This window comes from Sphaerodactylus townsendi, linkage group LG15 (genome assembly GCF_021028975.2).
Source record: "Sphaerodactylus townsendi isolate TG3544 linkage group LG15, MPM_Stown_v2.3, whole genome shotgun sequence".
Lineage (NCBI taxonomy): Eukaryota > Metazoa > Chordata > Lepidosauria > Squamata > Sphaerodactylidae > Sphaerodactylus > Sphaerodactylus townsendi.
In genome coordinates, this window is record NC_059439.1 from 13,007,403 (window position 1) to 13,020,882 (window position 13,480).

General features: G+C 41.4%; 1 protein-coding gene across 1 annotated transcript in view; it reads left to right on the top strand.

Moving 5' to 3' along the window:
- The window catches only part of NPEPPS (aminopeptidase puromycin sensitive), a 114,536-nt gene that overhangs the window by 9,661 nt on the left and 91,395 nt on the right, over positions 1 to 13,480 (top strand). Inside the window, 1 exon segment of the mRNA XM_048518237.1 lies at positions 8,627 to 8,711. Coding sequence (XP_048374194.1) covers positions 8,627 to 8,711 — 85 coding nt within the window.

Below are 13,480 nucleotides of genomic sequence, written 5' to 3' on the forward strand. Positions count from 1 at the left end.
ACACATTTTGGGACCCGAGGTGGGTAACAGTAATGTGACAAGATTTTGTGGAACACATGATGCTATCCTCTCTCCACATTTGTGGTGCCTGGAAATTGTTTGCACACATTCTTCTGTATGTGGAAATGCAAGTTGAAGTTCCGTGGTTCGCCATCTATGTGTCTTGTAATTTTCTATCGATTGGTTTTTCTTAAATCTGTTACTGGGTTTTATATGTTTTATCTTTGATTGTACACAGAGCCCCTCAGGGGTGGGCAATATAGCAAAACTAATAATAAACAAAATAATTTTTTTTTAAAAAAACTTCAAATTTGAATTGGGAAGCCTTTGAATTTTGTTACGCTTCTGTGTCCCTTTTATAATCTGAATTGCTGTCCTCCAGCTCTGGTACTGTTGGGCCCATCTGGATAAACCTATAGAAATAAATTTGTAACGTTCATTATGGCCTACTTAGACTACAGAATCGGGTGGGGGTGGGGGTAACTTTTAAAAGACCAAACTAGCACAAAACATTGCAAATGTTTTGATCTCATCTGAACATCAGACTAGATGTTACAACAATTTAGAAATGAGGGAGGGAAAGAGCAGACTTTCCAGGTTAAGATCTTAAGACCTTGCCTTGGCAACCTTTGGAGTTGTTAGAGGCTGACAGGCTCACATGCTCTAGTTTAATTGCTGTAGGTGTTAGATTACAGCATTTTGCATTCTGGGAAAAAGAAGCAAATAACGGAAGCCATCTCCTTTGTAAGGTCCAGATGTCAAAGGTCAAAAAGGTGAGCACACACAAACTATGTGGTATTGTGCATTCTCACCCCCTGCCTATACCATGGGGCAAATAGCAACCCCAGGAAGAGCTTCAGATGGTGCAGGTATGGAGATCTGTGCTGTCCTTTCCCCAATAAGAGGACAACTTTGTGCTGTATGGACAGGTTTGCCAGGGGAAGTCCTATTTACTGCCATGGGTGAGGGGGAGGAGAATCCTGCCTGAAAGGTTAGACAATGGAAGGACCTTTTAAACCTCTTCTTTCCTTTTGGCTGCCATCAGTCTTTTAATTTGGCTGAAGGACATCCTGATATACTTAAAAGTTTAACCTATCTTTGTTGCTTTTTATAGCTTGCTTGTGAAGCATCTGCCAGGTTTGTGGATCAGGCTGATTAAGGATTGATGTTGAGTTTCAAGTGATTGTGTTCAAGGTGCTGAACATCTGTGTCTTGGAGGACGTACAATGCATTTGTAGCCCATTTGAATGTTGAAGGGAAAAGATTTATCATCACGGTATGTATTTTCCCCAGTGGCTTATTATACAGCAGCTAAGACCAAAGGGCCATGTTACTTCCCCACACCCAAGTGGGTGTATTTCTTTTAAACATCAGCCTGACAAAGCAGTGATTTGTCATGGAGCTATGATGTTCAAAGAGGAAAAGATTGGAAAAAAATCCCGCCAGGTATGCCCAAACCCTTGGCCATGCCTAAAGTACTCTTTGAATCCCAGGTTTATGTGTATTGGAGGCCTGTATTTTAGGATTCCAATGGTAATCCCGGTGTTCTTGTTTAGACTACTTTTTGAAAAAATCTTTGCTGATTTGGCCCCCAGGTCTTTAAATTCCTTCTATCAGCTGCTCTATTGAACAAGTGGTTTTGTAAGTTTAAGAATAACTTTTGCCTAGAAAGTGATTCGGACAGATGATGCCATCTAAATGACAGAAATTACTCTAAATGCTGCAAAACTAAAGGACCAAATGCAGTCTGAAAAATTAATAGGAGCCTGTGTAGAGGAGGTTGCTGCCTTTTGGGTTAGAGGATTTATTGCTTGGCTACTGTAATCCAAGCTGTAAATCAGTGAACAAGTGTGGTTGCTTAGATAAGGGCTAATAATTACTCTAGCTGTAAGTACAGGCTCATAAATGGGATCTTGCACAGACCTTCTCTGCTCTTTATGCTCATGGGCAAGGATTCATATTATTTGGAGAATAAATAATTTAGTCTCTGTGCAGTATTAGGGGAAGGCCAGCTGCCTGGCATTGACAGTGAAGGTTCCTGGGTGAATTCAGATTGCATCTAATTACTGAGGGAATCGTTGCCCTCTGTTATCTTCCCTCCTCCCCTCTCCTTGTTTCTGTTAGGGCTGGAAAGCAGAGTACTGGAACAGATTTACTGTTGTAATTTCTTTGGACTTGGGAACCCAAGGGCAGCACTGGTTGTTGTGTGCTCTAGCAGAAGTCCGTCCCAGACTGCTTTTACTAAAGCAAATTATAGGCTGCATTATAGGGTGTTAACAAAAATATACACTCACTCACTCACTCACTCACTCACTCACTCACTCACTCACTCACTCACTCACTCACTCACTCACTCACTCACTCACTCACTCACTCACTCACTCACTCACTCACTCACTCTCACTCACTCACTCACTCACTCTCACTCACTGATGTTTGAAACTCCCTCCCCAGAGGGATTTGTCTGACTCACTCTATCACTGCCTTCGCCAGCAGGTGAAGAATTTTTTTTGTTTCATTTGTCATACTTCCAATACTTATTATTAGCTCTCCTCTCTGGCCTTGGCGCTGTCTGTCTGATGTATTTTTTATTGAATTGTTTTATGTGTTTTAATGCTGTTGTGCAGTTGAGATGTTGATTGCCACCTTGGGGACCACCTTTTGGTGGAAAGGCAGCTTAGAAATATTATTAAATAATAAGAATTTTGTGTACAGTTTGTGTTTGCAGTGAAAAATCTTAGTTGCTCTTTTGAATGGCAGACTTCATGTTTCAATGCCTGTTAGCAGAACAGGAAACAGGACCCTCCCCCCACCCACCGAATGAGAAGCAAGTTTGCTCACTGCCTTCTAGGAAGCATGATATATTGAGGAGCAGCAAAAGAAAATGTAATGGGAATGGGAGAGAGATTAGGGTAGAGGGGAAGGATGCTACTTCTCATCCCCTAATCCTAATTCTCTATCACCTATGCAGAATTATAAACTTTTAAAGGCTCTGACTTCTTTGGAGCTGAATGTTGGGATTGGGCTGGGGAATTAAGTTCTGAGGGAAAGTGAGATAAAAGCATAATCGTGCCACAGTCTTTAACTATGTAAGGGGGAGAGCCAATAGCAGTCTATTAGGTGTGGGAGTTGTGTACCCAGTGACCCCCCAACTCATTTGCAGAGAGGAAGGAGAGTTAAACATCTTTCCTTTCTGCATGATGCAATATTCAGACCTGGAATTAGGTGATTGATCCCTTTCTCAGTGATCAATACTCTACTAGTACTGCTAGTCCTTGGAGGTTCGGGGCTAGATGATCAGGAAGCTTACTTATCCAGCACTGGGGCTCAGTCTTGCCCTATTGCTGAAGAGTTTCTTGTTCTCTCCATCCCCATGTCCAGTTCTTCAGGAGTTCTTATTTCAGCCTGCATAATATAACACAAATTAAAACTGTTGAGATCAAGCAGTTATAAAGAAGGCGAGCAAGCCAACCCATGAAATCTGTTTAGTTCAGCCAACCCATTTATTTTTAACAGTTCAAAAACCTTCCTAAAAGGGGCAGTCTTGACTAACCTTGACTATTTTTCTGCAACTTGCAATGGGACTGTTCTAGGACCAGAGTTCCCAGGAAAAGTAGCTCTGGAGATCTAGCTACCTAGGCAGGAGATCAAAACAAGTATTGTAAATTTGGCTCAGAAACAAATTGGCTAGAAGAGTAAATGCTTTAGGATAGATGTAATATGAGCCTATTGGCTCCCACCCGTGAAGAGCCTCTCCATTATATTCTGGGCTAATTGTAGCTTCTGAACACTCTTCAAAGGCTGCTACGTTTTGAGTGTCTTTATAGTAATCAGGTCGGAAGATTACTGTAGGACAAATCATGGTAGCCATATTACTCAAGATTTTTGTGTGTCTGTAATATAGGATGAGCTGGAATGGGGAAGTGCTTCTCCACCCCAGCCTTCAGCATTCCCTCTGTCTGGCCCTCATCCAGACTACTAGGAACAGTGGGGCATTTACACTGCTGCACCTATGGATTGACATTGCTTAATGAGTAAGCTGGGAGGATCCTTAAGGAACTATTTGGGTTAGATATGTGCTTAACCTCTTTTGGATGCCATCTTTTGTTGCTCACCCTGGCATCAGTTCAGCATAAATTAAATGTGTGTGATAAGAAGCCTGAAAATGTAGCCAAAGCAGGAGAAATTATGGACTCCCTTGGAGTGGGGGAGATACTTGAGCCCACAGAACTCAAGGAAATAAATTTGGCTCTCTCGGGACAATATTTACCCCAGAAAATCAACCCTGTGAAGCAGAATCCTCAGACTAGGAAGGAACCTAGGAAAGTGAGATAGTGTAATTTAATGGAAGCTTTTTATTATTTATTAAAACATCTTGTGGCCCAAGGCAGCTTGCAGTAAAAGGTAAAAACATTTCCAATTAAATCAAAATTAAAAAAACCCAAAATCTTCCTGTTCTTCTACCCCTTAAAAGTTAGGGCATGTAAGTTACCACGGAGCTTCAGCAAGTTCATATCTGTGTGATCTATCTGGTATATGGATTAGAATTTTTATTTTGGGATGTAGGCAAGCTCCACATTAGGGTGTAAAGTTTTAAGTGGTTAAATGATAAAGATTTGCCCACTGCTTACATGTTGCTGTAAATCTTACTATATAATTGAGCAGCATGTTCCTGACAATGAACCAGAAAAAGCGAAGGACTCTGGGAGATGTAGTCCAGAGGTCACCATTTCTTATGTACAGTGGGGATGACAGGACTACAACTCCCAGACTCCACCTTACTCAGTTGCTGACACTTGTTAAACCTCTGGGATCCTGGCAGGGCTGTCCTGTTCCTTCCCTGAGCCAATTCTTGAGTAAGTCAGCAGCAAGCCTAGTGCCAGCAGCCAGGATTGAACAGGCCACCCCACCTCAGTCTGCTTAGGGGAGAGGGAGAAAGCCTTGCTGCATTTGGAACGGCTCTGACCGAAGCAGTGAGGGTGGGGTTATGTGGCTCACCTTGACCCCCTAGAGCACTCCAGGCAAGCTACCAAGAATTTGGCTGGGGGGGTGGGGGGGTGGGAGGGAAGAGACAGCGAGAGTTGGAGTAGGGACAGAAAGCGAATGAGTGGTGGAGAGAGGCAGAAAGAGATCATGGGTAGGTGGCCAGAAACAGAACCAAAGCTGGGGTAAGGTGGTAGAAACATAGAGAATAGAGTGTTCAGCCAGGAAGAAAGAAAGAGAGAGCTGGAATAAATGGGCGAACAGAGAGAGCTGGGGGGTGGGCAGAAAGAGAGTTGGGGTAGTGGGGCAAAAAGAGAAAAGAAGAGAAGGGGTGGCAAGATGGAGAGTGTGAGGCAGAGAAGAAGGGGGAGACAGAAGAAAAAAGGTGGGAATATGTCCTCTTGAATCCTCACTTGCAGGATGCCACTTGCTGGAGCCTGTTGTCATTTTTTCACACCGTGGGCTCCCCATCCTCACAGGCACCCTAGTGGTTTCCCCCTACTGGGATTCAGCTTTGCAAATGGTGAGGTGTGTCTATGGAGATGGAGAAAACCCTCTTCATCTTCACAGGCACCTTGCTGACTTCACCCTCCTCCCCATAAAGTTGGGATCCAGCTTTGCAGACAGAAAGGGGAGAACTCTCCCCATCTTCACAGCATTCTGCTGGCTTCCCCCCCCCTTTTCACAACTGGGATCCAGCTTTGCAGTAGGGAGGAGGCTATAAAGATAGGGAGAACTCTCCATATCTTCACAGGCACCCTGCTTCCCCTCCTTGGCAAAGCTGGGGTGTTTGCCGGGGGGGGGGGGCACTATTTATGTTATAGATGACGTTTATTGATTATTGTTTAAAACTGGATATAAATGTTTTTAATAAGAATGAACTTGCGATTTTTGCAGTGATTGTTTCTCTTTATTTTACTCATGTAAATATTGCAGTAGCTGTTTTCCAGAAAACAACTTTTTTCTGCCATGTAAAAGGCTTTCAAATATTAATCACTACTGTATATAGACTTTTCCTTAATATGTCTATTTCTCTATAAGTATTGTTTGTCTGCATTTTGAGTTACCTTGCCGTATAAAAATGTCATGTGGTATCCTGTGTTGGCTGCTGACTTTATGTTCTCACAAGGAAGGATTGAATCTCGAATACATTATGCATGTGGAGCCTCGTTGAAATTAATGGGACTGTACTAGGATGAATTCATTTGGGTATGCAGCCCCTAAGATTTTGTCTTTTTCCATTTTTAAGGAGTCCTTTCATCTATGTGTAGGCAGAAGATCTCCTTTGGATTTTTGTTCTTATTTTGCAGGCGTGCTTTAATAGTTATCATGATCACATGTTTTGTATAATCTGTGACCTGTGTATGTAATTGGTTGATGCTTGGTTTGAGGGTTTAGGGGGCTGAACATTTCATTAATCATTAAAATGTTTCCTATAAATGGTATCTTGCACATAACACATTGTGTAAAGTTTGTGTGTGAGAATCTAAATATAAATGACTCACACTTGCTGTGGCAGTGGAGTTACTTTCCAAAACAACCTCTTGTGTTGCATTATGCCTATAAGTTGTACACGTTAAATGTTCAGGCATACTGGGGGGACTTTCTTGATGCTTACATTTAAAATGCTTGTGCAGAACCAGTCTCTTTAGGTGTAGTCCAGATGGGCAGTGTGACCTTTCTTGAATCTGAATTTTTAAGAGGCACACTGAAAGTCTTGGCAGACCTGAGCAAGTGGTCTACAAACACACCTAAAACAAGTAAAAAGAAATTATGATTTCTTGGAAATCATACATTGTTGCATAGGGGCTAATCTTGTAGCCTTTTGAAAAAGATTTTGGATTCTTAGGTTTTTAGTCACCCAGTTAACCGTATTCATGGGACTGTTCCACACCTATCAATCTGTGGTTGGTACTATATGCATACATTTAGATCCCAGCTTACTCCCCTGTAATTTTATGCAGTGTCAGTAGCTAACAACAAGATGTGGATGACAGAAATTATTGAAGATGCCCCAGGATCTTGCATTCTAAACATGTGGCTTATGTGAAAAGTTATAGTCATTAACAACCTTTTTCTACCTGAATAAGACTGTTAGGGCTGTCAGATAACTTTTTTTCCTGCTTTCACGCAACATCACTCAAGAACGTTGGAACAGTTGCTTAACTAATTTTTCATGTTGGGAGTTGCGTAAAATAATGATTTAAGGGGTATGTGTTGACTACTGGCATTGGCACCTAGCATGTTCTTACAGACTTGTTGGAGCAGTTGATACTTATTTAGAAAGTATTTATGCCACCTCTCCAGAGAAACCTGCTCATGGCGACTCACAAAGGGAAATGTTAAAATGATAAAACAGTATAAAAATCACAGATACATAGAGTTTATTATGCCTCTTGACCGGGTAAAAACACTCAATATTAGCACCAAATTATAATTTAACCGACTTTAATTGAACACATTTTGAAAAATTTAAATGTGTGTAAAATCATAGCTATTCAAGAATCCCATCTGGAACATAAAATAGCACAAGGCATTGAGCAGCCTTAAATGATCCTATGAAACCAGTGTCAAGCTAGAAGCAGTTTGTAAAAACCACGTGAAAAAATCAAGGTGCTTTCTGAAGACCGGGTTTGATTGCTGTGCAATTACAAAGCTTATTATTAGTTCAGGTGTAAGAATTGTATCCTAGTTCCCCCCCCCCCCCCCCAAAATCTCCCCAAGCCCTGTGATTTTTCTGCAAATTTGTTATTTTTAGATAGTGGAAACGAGAAATAGTTACTGACACCCCCCCTCCCCCCCAAACTGGTGCTCAGTCTTTGACAGATCCTGCCTTTCTTCCAAGCTCAGGTTGGGGTTTATGATCTCCCTTCCCATTTTAGGTTCTAGCTTTGTGATGGATGTCATGGCTGAGAATTTCTTGAGTGCATCATTGTAACATGATATGATTTACCTTGTGCTGAAGTGGTAGAGTCTGAGCAACTGAATGCCACTTGTTTGTGTGCATCTGTATAGCACAAAGTCGTGTTCAGCAAAACTCTTCATCCAGAAGAAAATGTTACATGTCCTTCTGCTTACTGTGACCTTGTACTTGTTACAAGCAGGGGCTCATGAGGAATTATGGGGTAGAAGGCCTACCCCCTTGGTGGCCCCCATTTTATCTACTCTTGCAGTGTCTCAATTTTTTCATTCTTATCCATTCATGCAGTTATACATTTCCTTGGCCCTTCACCCGTCTTCCTGATCACCTGGCTCTCCCTCTCTCATCTGCCCGGTTTTTGTCAGCCTCCCTGACTTTGGGGTGGTGGTGGTTTAAATAATCTTTTAAAACTTTTCTTTTTCTGTAAACTTGGGAATTACACTGGGTTTGCTGAAACAGATAGTCTAGCTTGGAGTAGCTCCCCTTCGGTTTTTCCTTTTTTGTTCTGTGCAGTAGAGTCATCCATTGGCGTAAAATGAATGGTAAATGGTAAAGTCTATATTTGTTTTTGTTAACTTATAATACTACCAGTCTTTGGAGCAGGTGTGCATTACTTTGCATTGAGGTTATTTCGTAAATGTAGTTGCTTCTCAGCATCTTGGACTGAGGATGGCGTGAACAGTATTAAAGATCAAATAATAAAGGGGAATGTGTCTCTTGCAGGTGGGGCAAGCAACCAATCAGATTGTGATGAATTGCGCTGACATCGACATTATTACAGCTTCCTATGCACCAGAGGGAGATGAAGGTAAGCAGAGATTTGAATGGTAGTTTTGTAACCAGATGCATTATTGACTAAGTAATAAACTTAGTTTGCAGGAAGCATTTCCTGATTGTTTGACAAGTGACTTGACGGTAGACTGTCTGGTACATCTCTCATGTCTTAAAATTTAATGCGTGGTTTATGAATATGAAGCTTTTGAAGAACTGCTTATAAAAAGCAAGAATGTGAAAGTCTGGGTGATAGAAAATTGATGTGTAATAAAAGCACATAACTCACCCTAGTTTTTGGTTAGAGAGTGAGGGCTTGAGTACCAGCCATTACCCCAGTAGTTAGGAATGTTTAGTACCTTATGCCAAGCTTATAACCACCAATGGCCTCCCTGTATTTGTGTGGGTACCCATTAAGAACTTGAGCTGTCTGTTTCAGCTTCTTGCCTAGGACCTCAAAATGGCCATTCCCAAGCATCTGACTGGCCTCTATGCATACTAATAAGTTGTTTGACTTAGTAGGTCACACATTTATAGGCCATTCCATTTAACATGCCCTTTAGATGGCTCAATGGATAGACTTCTGGTTCATGCCTGCCATGCAACTGATTGCCAAATTCAGGATTGGGAAGGCAGTGGCAGCAACCTGTCTTTCTCCGAAATATATGGCTTAGCTTGCTTGTGTGAATCACCTGGAGCTTCTTGCTCTATTCATCTCTTCTTATGGGACGATATGAGAATATAGTTCAGATTGCATCAGTTGACCTGTACATAGGCACGTACTGGCAGATGAGTAGACAAACTTGCCCTAAAAGCTGGATTAGTTGGCCTGTTTTTCACTTGGCACTCATTGGTCCTGTGGCCTTGATGCAGAATAGTTAATAAGGTGCTATAGGCCAAGTGTCTATAACCTTTTTGAGTTCGTGGGCACTTTTGGAATCCTGACAAAACATGGTGGGTGCAACTGCAAAATGGCTGCTGTGGGAGATGGGCCACCAAATGACCGCTGTGGGAGGCAGAGCCAATCGGACACATAGAAGAAGATCAAGTGTAGTGAAAAGAGGAGTCCAAGAGAATAAAATCAGCACTGTAGTGGCAGCCTCTGCTGAAAGCTTATTTTAATATGCTCAGCCATTCAGAAGCCCTACTAGACATGAGCCTACATGACCCCACCCATCTTCTAAAAAGACTTGACTGGTTCCAGGAAAGATGTTGGCAGGCACCATGGTGTCCTCAGGCATCACACTGGGTGACAGAGAACATTCTTGAGGATACAGCAGACCTAATGTTCTAATCAGCAGTACCGCACAGTAGAAAGAAGAGGTCTCTGCTTATTAAATATTATTAACCCCAGTCAAGTTGTAGGAACTTTGGATTCTACAGGAATCTAATTCCCTGCAAAGGTCAAGGTGTAACGGATTTCTAAAGTGAAGTAGTTGGAATGTATCAAGCAAATTATTGGCTTTTGCGATATTCATATTTGCTTCCATGGATTTGTGTAATGGTGTTGAAATCCAGTCGGTGAAGCTAAGCTGTTCAGGAACTAGGTTCAGGTTTCCAAAGGGATTCTAAAGGAAGAGTCTCATGTTAAATAAGTGGGCTCATTTGTTCATTATCATCAGAGTTAATTCTTTAGTGGGTAAAGTTCAGAATTAAGTTTTAAGTGAATTAATCTAGTAGGAAATAAAGAAAAACATAGCTCATTAAATTAGCTTCTTGAATCTGTTCTTAAACCTGTGCACACCTTCGTAGATACTTCATGCTTGCTCGGCTTAATGTGCTACCAACTGCCCAAACAAGAGGCAGATATCATGGCATCTCACAGGAGAACAGGGCATGTTCCTGTGCATCGGGCCTACCTGAAACAACTGAACACGTGCTCCTTCAATGCAAAGATTTGGCAGACTATCGGTCACTTTTTCTTGAGGCCATCCTGAAGAAATTTTCAGCAAGATCAGACAGGGATATAGTTTCATACTTGCTCAGTGACCATCATCCCCACACTACTGAGTCAGTTGCCAGGTTTTTAACTAAGGCACTCGGATCAAGAGTGAAACCTTTTTGTAAGTCTTAGTCATTTGGTTTTAACATATTTTGTATACCACCACCTCTTCTGTGCCATTAAAGGTTTTTGTATTTGAATCTGTTCTTACCCGAATTTCTAACATTTCAAAAAGACAAGAACCCAATCCATGCAATACATTTATTAAGACCCATTCAGTGGTATACTATAGTATGTAAACAAACACTCTGTCAGGTCAGACATTGCAAAATAAAAAAGCAGGGAAGGGGGAAATTTTAAGCAAATGTTTCAGTCATGGTGTTAAGACTTCATGCCAGCTATACTGTATTTGCTGACAGGAAAAAAATAATTAGCTTTCAGATTTCTACAGACCATGGACCATAAAAAGCTATTGGTAATAAAAAAAACTCTACAGTGATGACTCCCCCTCCCCCCCACATCTGTAGCCTCCCTGTTGAGCAGCATGAGTTAAGACCCTTTTGGGAATGAAGATTATTATAAATATCTTGAAAATCATTGTGTTCTTGAGATGAATTAATAGGGTTGCAAAGTATGTGCAGTCAGTTGAAGACAAATTCTGTAGTAGTTACCCTGGATTGCATTTTCAAATTCATCTTACAAGGTGTTGGTCCAAAGGTAAAATCTAAAAAAGCCACAGACACCATCCATGTAATGCCTTTTATTAGGACCACCCCAATTACTCCTAATGGTGTGCAAGCTTTCAACTTACTCAGACCTCTTCAGGTTTCTCAAAACAGGTAGTTCATCTAAGGTTCTGTTTTCCAAACCACAGCTCTACAAATTGTAGTCTGTGCTTTGAGGCATTTGTGTTTTAAAGAGACAGAGACAAAAGAAGCTTAGCAGTTTTTCTGGCGAGAGAATCTACTTGAATGTTGTGGTAGTAAAATGGAAGGAAATGGATGGCTGAAAAGTTGGAGTATGTGGAAATATGAAATTCTGCCTGCATGTATTTGTGCCGTAAAATGACTCGAGTGGTACTTCGGTTAAGTTTCTTACCCGAACAAGTGGCAAACTCATTCTGAGTAAGAGGATGGGGAAATTCAGAATTGCAGGCGAAGTTCTGGTGGCAGGCTTGACCTTTGGTCTTAATGAAGTATTGGGTAACTTCATTGAAGTTGCCAGACTGGAGTATTTTTGCAACATCCACTTATTTATTGATCATGGCCTTGGTAGGTGTTTTTTCATTCACCAGAATAAGATCCTCTTCCCATTTCCCTCTGCTGGATGTATTCAGGTGACAGGGTTTCTTATGTTCTGACTGTGGCAATTTCCGTTTCACTGAGGTCATAGCAGGCTGACATCTGAAGGTGTGGTGTACCTCACATATTAGATCAGTTTGATCTTCTAGCCCTCTGCCATTACACAACATTATCATATCATAACAGTTGTATTGCATGAGCTCAAAGCTATAACAAAACAATGAAAACTGCAAACAAAACAATACAATCACAATGAAGCAAAATCTATAAAATGTCCAGTAGAAGATTAAAATACACAATAAACTTTTTAAAACACAAGATTTAAAGCTAAAAGAAGCAGAATTAACAATAGTTTACTGTTCCTATAATAGCAAGAAACAGTCCAGGACAAATAGTGGACTATTCATTAACCAGACTTGCACAAGAGGATTTTGACTGAATCTTTATAACCTGGATCACAAACTTTGCCAAATGTCGATTTTTCCATTTATCTCAGTTTATTCCTGAGCATCATGATAACGTATTCCCAAGACATTGTCATTAAATGCCTCCTGCTTATTAACTTAGATCTTTCTGTGCTTCCTTTTCCACCAATGTTAGTGGCTTACAAACAAATCAAAATTAAAATAGGCAAAATAATATCCATTTAAAAATTAACTTTAAACGCTTGCCTCTTTAGTGAGGGTATTCCATCATTCTGGAGCTGCCACTGAACAAGCATGGAACTGCACTGGGAGTGTTCAAGCTGGATGAGGTCCTGAGAAGATCCTTGGAGGGCAAAAGCTCATAATTTTTTTTAAAAAAACCAGCACTTCAGAAAAGGCAAATTTTAATATGTAGGTATATGTTATATATAAGCAGTACTTAGATCTCAGGCATATATTGGGTGAGACCCTTTTGCCATTGGCCAACTCCTGAATGTTTGGTTTAATTCCTGTTGGCTATATCCAGTGGCGGAGCTACAAGGGGACGGTGTGTGTGTGTGTGCCGTGTGCCAGGCACCCGCCAGTGAGGGCAGGAAATCACCCCCATCCCATTTCCCCTCTCGTGCCTTCTGCCCCCCCCCCCCCCCACGCTCCCCTTACCTTTCTCTTTCCTGCTCCTTAGTTCCTCTCTCTTCCCACCAGGAAGTACCTCTCTCCTGCAGCCTGGTGGGAACTACACTTCCCAGAAGACCTTGTTCCTGGGAAGTGTGCTTCCCACCAGGCTGCAGTAGAGAAAGAACTAAGGTGTGTGTGTGGGGGGGGGGGGGCTGGAGTGGTGTTTGGGCTGAGGGAAGATGGACCACTGGTTAGCATTGTGTGATAGGACTGAAATTCTCACTGTGGGTTTGGAGATGCACTTTGTATTCCATTTCACTATAAGGTATTTTGAATATCAATTTATCTTGTTTGCTAATCAAGCCAAATGTACACAGAAGTAGGGGAGAAAATCCTGTGTTCTTAACATTTCAACCTAGGCTTTGGCTTGAATGTGGTTTGTAAAGCTTTCTAGGACACTCAGTAAGTATACTTGTCTCCAAAACAGTTGCAGCTGTAAATCTGCTCTCAATATATGGCTTTG